This window comes from Sinocyclocheilus grahami, unplaced genomic scaffold (genome assembly GCF_001515645.1).
Source record: "Sinocyclocheilus grahami isolate Dianchi unplaced genomic scaffold, SAMN03320097.WGS_v1.1 scaffold2136.1, whole genome shotgun sequence".
Taxonomy (NCBI): domain Eukaryota; kingdom Metazoa; phylum Chordata; class Actinopteri; order Cypriniformes; family Cyprinidae; genus Sinocyclocheilus; species Sinocyclocheilus grahami.
Window position 1 is genome coordinate 84789 of NW_015507315.1, and position 2732 is coordinate 87520.

At 42.9% G+C, this 2732-nt stretch overlaps 1 protein-coding gene across 1 annotated transcript; it reads right to left on the reverse strand.

Moving 5' to 3' along the window:
* Positions 1 to 368: 368 nt before the first annotated feature.
* LOC107574176 (keratin-associated protein 6-2-like) lies at positions 369 to 1544 on the reverse strand. Its single transcript, XM_016260637.1, has 3 exons — positions 1500 to 1544; positions 899 to 1168; positions 369 to 598 (listed from the first exon to the last, which is right to left on the reverse strand). Coding segments are annotated over exons 1-3 (501 nt in total). The 5' UTR covers positions 1501 to 1544.
* Between the last annotated feature and the right edge of the window lie 1188 nt (positions 1545 to 2732).

Consider the following 2732-nt stretch of genomic DNA (forward strand, 5'->3'; position numbering starts at 1 on the left):
CAAATGCCATTAAACAGCTTGTAAGATCAAAGACAATTTTTAACACAACTCTGACTGGATTCATCTGAAAGAAGAAAGTCATATACACCTAGGATGACTTGAGGGCGAGTAATTTATGGACCGATTTTCATTTTGGGGAACTAACCCTTTAAAGCACTGATGCCAGAAATCAGTTATGCGAGAAAACAGCCAAATTATACCAAAAACACCAACTCTTCAATCAAGCAATTCTTTATTTGAGGAGGTGAGGGTGGGAGAGGGACAAAATCTTTCTAAACTGTTTGAGCAAACAGGGAAAACATGCCATATTAATAAAGCACTGAATTGAAAAGATCTCCAGTAAGTTACGCAAAATTCCCAAAACCATTTCAATGACCACATCCCTGACCCTTCCCATGACCACTTCCCTGACCACTTACATTGCGGCTTCCCTGACCATAAACGCTTCCCTGGACGCTTACCTGACCATGGCTGCTTCCCTGACCACTTCCCTGGCCATAACCATTTCCCTGACCGCTTCCCTGGCCATAACCGCTTCCCTGACCGCTTCCCTGGCCATAACGTCTTCCCTGACCATGGCCGCTTCCCTGACCGCTTCCATGGACGCTTCCCTGGCCTCTTGCCTGGCCCTGACCGCTTTCCTGACCCAAACCGCTTCCCTGGCTGCTTCCCTGGACACTTACCTGACCATGGCTACTTCCCTGACCTCTTCCCTGGACGCTTCCCTTACCATGGCCGCTTCCCTGGCCATAACCGCTTCCCTGGCATCTTGCCTGGCCCTGACCGCTTTCCTGACCCCGGCCGCTTACCAGGCCGCTTCCCAGGCCACTTTTTTGATCCTGGCCGCTTCCCTCGCCACTTTCCTCGCCGCTTTCTTGGCCCTGGCCGCTTCCCTGACCCTGGCCGCTTCCCTGACCCTGGCCACTTTCCTGACCCTGGCCGCTTCCCTGACCGCTTTCTTGACCCTGACCGCTTCCCTGGCCACTTTCCTGGCCCTGGCCGCTTCCCTGGCAACTTGCCCGACCTCTTCCCTGACCACGTGGTTCACTGCATGCAAAGCCACCGGTGGTTGGGCAACATTTCTGTGTGGCATGACCCTGGCCATCATGAAAACAGCTTTCAGCACACAGTGGAATTATCTCCGGTATGGGACACTGACCCGGCTTCACTGCGTGGACACAGATAGTCAGCTTTAGTTTGTGCATATAGACAGTATGCCACTTCAATATACAGCACGAAACATTCAAAGCATGAATAGCAAGTGTTACCTACAGAGTGAATTATATTCGAAGTATTATTCCTCTTTATTTTGTAAAGCCATCCTGTGCTTAAAACTATCCAAAGGGATAATTTCAAACCTACTTTAGACGAGAACAACAAAAGGCAAAGTCTCTGCTTAAAACTTGCATTGAATTAAATGCGTTACTCGTGTGTGTGTGTGTGTGTGTGTGGTTTTTTTTTTTTTGGACCCTTAGCGTCCATTATTAGCTGAAACTCACTGAAAACAAGCGGCACGCAAACAGGCTCACAGTCAAATCGACAGCATTTGTAAAAAAAAAAAAAAAATACCTTGTGTAGACACAATTACAAAATAGATGAATAATATAGACTCCGTTTTCATTGAGCAAACAAATCACAGGAAAGCATGCTGGGAGCTGGAAATTTGTGAAAACTATACCATTGTAATTGTGAATCCAATTTAAGTCTACTTGCAGTTTGTTAATTTAGTTTATTTAATTAACCTTCATGAAGTGTTTAAGACCAATTGTTGTTAGTTGACTTAGTAAACCTCAACGAAGTGGCTACAATCACTTGTTGTGAAGTTTTCATTAAACAATTAATTTACTCAAATTCTTGGCATATACAACTTCTAGTATATCTGTGCCCTTGTGCCCCTTATTTTCAACTGTACAGATGATCAGTAATCAAAGCACATCAGAACGCGGCTCAACATGCTTTTGCATACTGAAGTGCATTAGTCTGTTTTGTGCCAGGGCTGACCAACTAAATTATAAAATGCAATCTCACTGCACATAATACTCTGCAATCAGTGGATGTGTAGTGCGGGGTGAATGGACTAATCTTCCTCTAGATAAACTCAAAGTGCAGCAGAGGTGTCTATTAACAGCACTGATTGCTCAATGGAGAGCAAGACAAGAGGGTGATGGGATCACATATTGCAATAGTCTTCTATTAGCTTGTATCCCATCTTAAACACCTATAAGGGAAAATGAACTGTGGGAATTAAGTGGAAAATTACTTTTAAAATTGTATGTGTTCAATATTGGGGAACAAGAGAAAAAAATATTGACACATTTAAATAGGGTTTGGGATTGCAAACCAGTTTTTATTCATTACTGGAATAATTTTTTGCCATGAAATAATCGAAGACACAATAATATTTTTGGTGTGTTTCCTTACTGGTGGCATGCAACCACAAACACATGGCACATCGAATGTAGGAATTACTTTTTTATGTATAAAAATGACTGAAGGTTTCATGAGTATTCATACTGTCTTCCATTGGTTGGACAAACACAGAGCCCTGCCCCAAACTCTCACCATTTTCTTGTGATTGATTGTATTGAGTGTATTTGAATTGTAGTGTACTTCAAATCTTAAAATGTAATACAAATAATAATAAAATAAAACAAAGGCTACTTTAGTTAATATATTTGAAATGTACTAAATTGCAGCTTCGTGTTTACAAATATGGGGGGGGGGGGGGGACA

What these genes read in the sequence shown, in the direction of transcription:
- LOC107574176 (XM_016260637.1), bottom strand. An exon ending in GGGTCAGGGAAGCGGCCAGG is followed by an intron (nt 599 to 898) that starts GTCAGGGAAGCG and finishes GAAGCGTCCATG; the next exon opens with GAAGCGGTCAGGGAAGCGGC.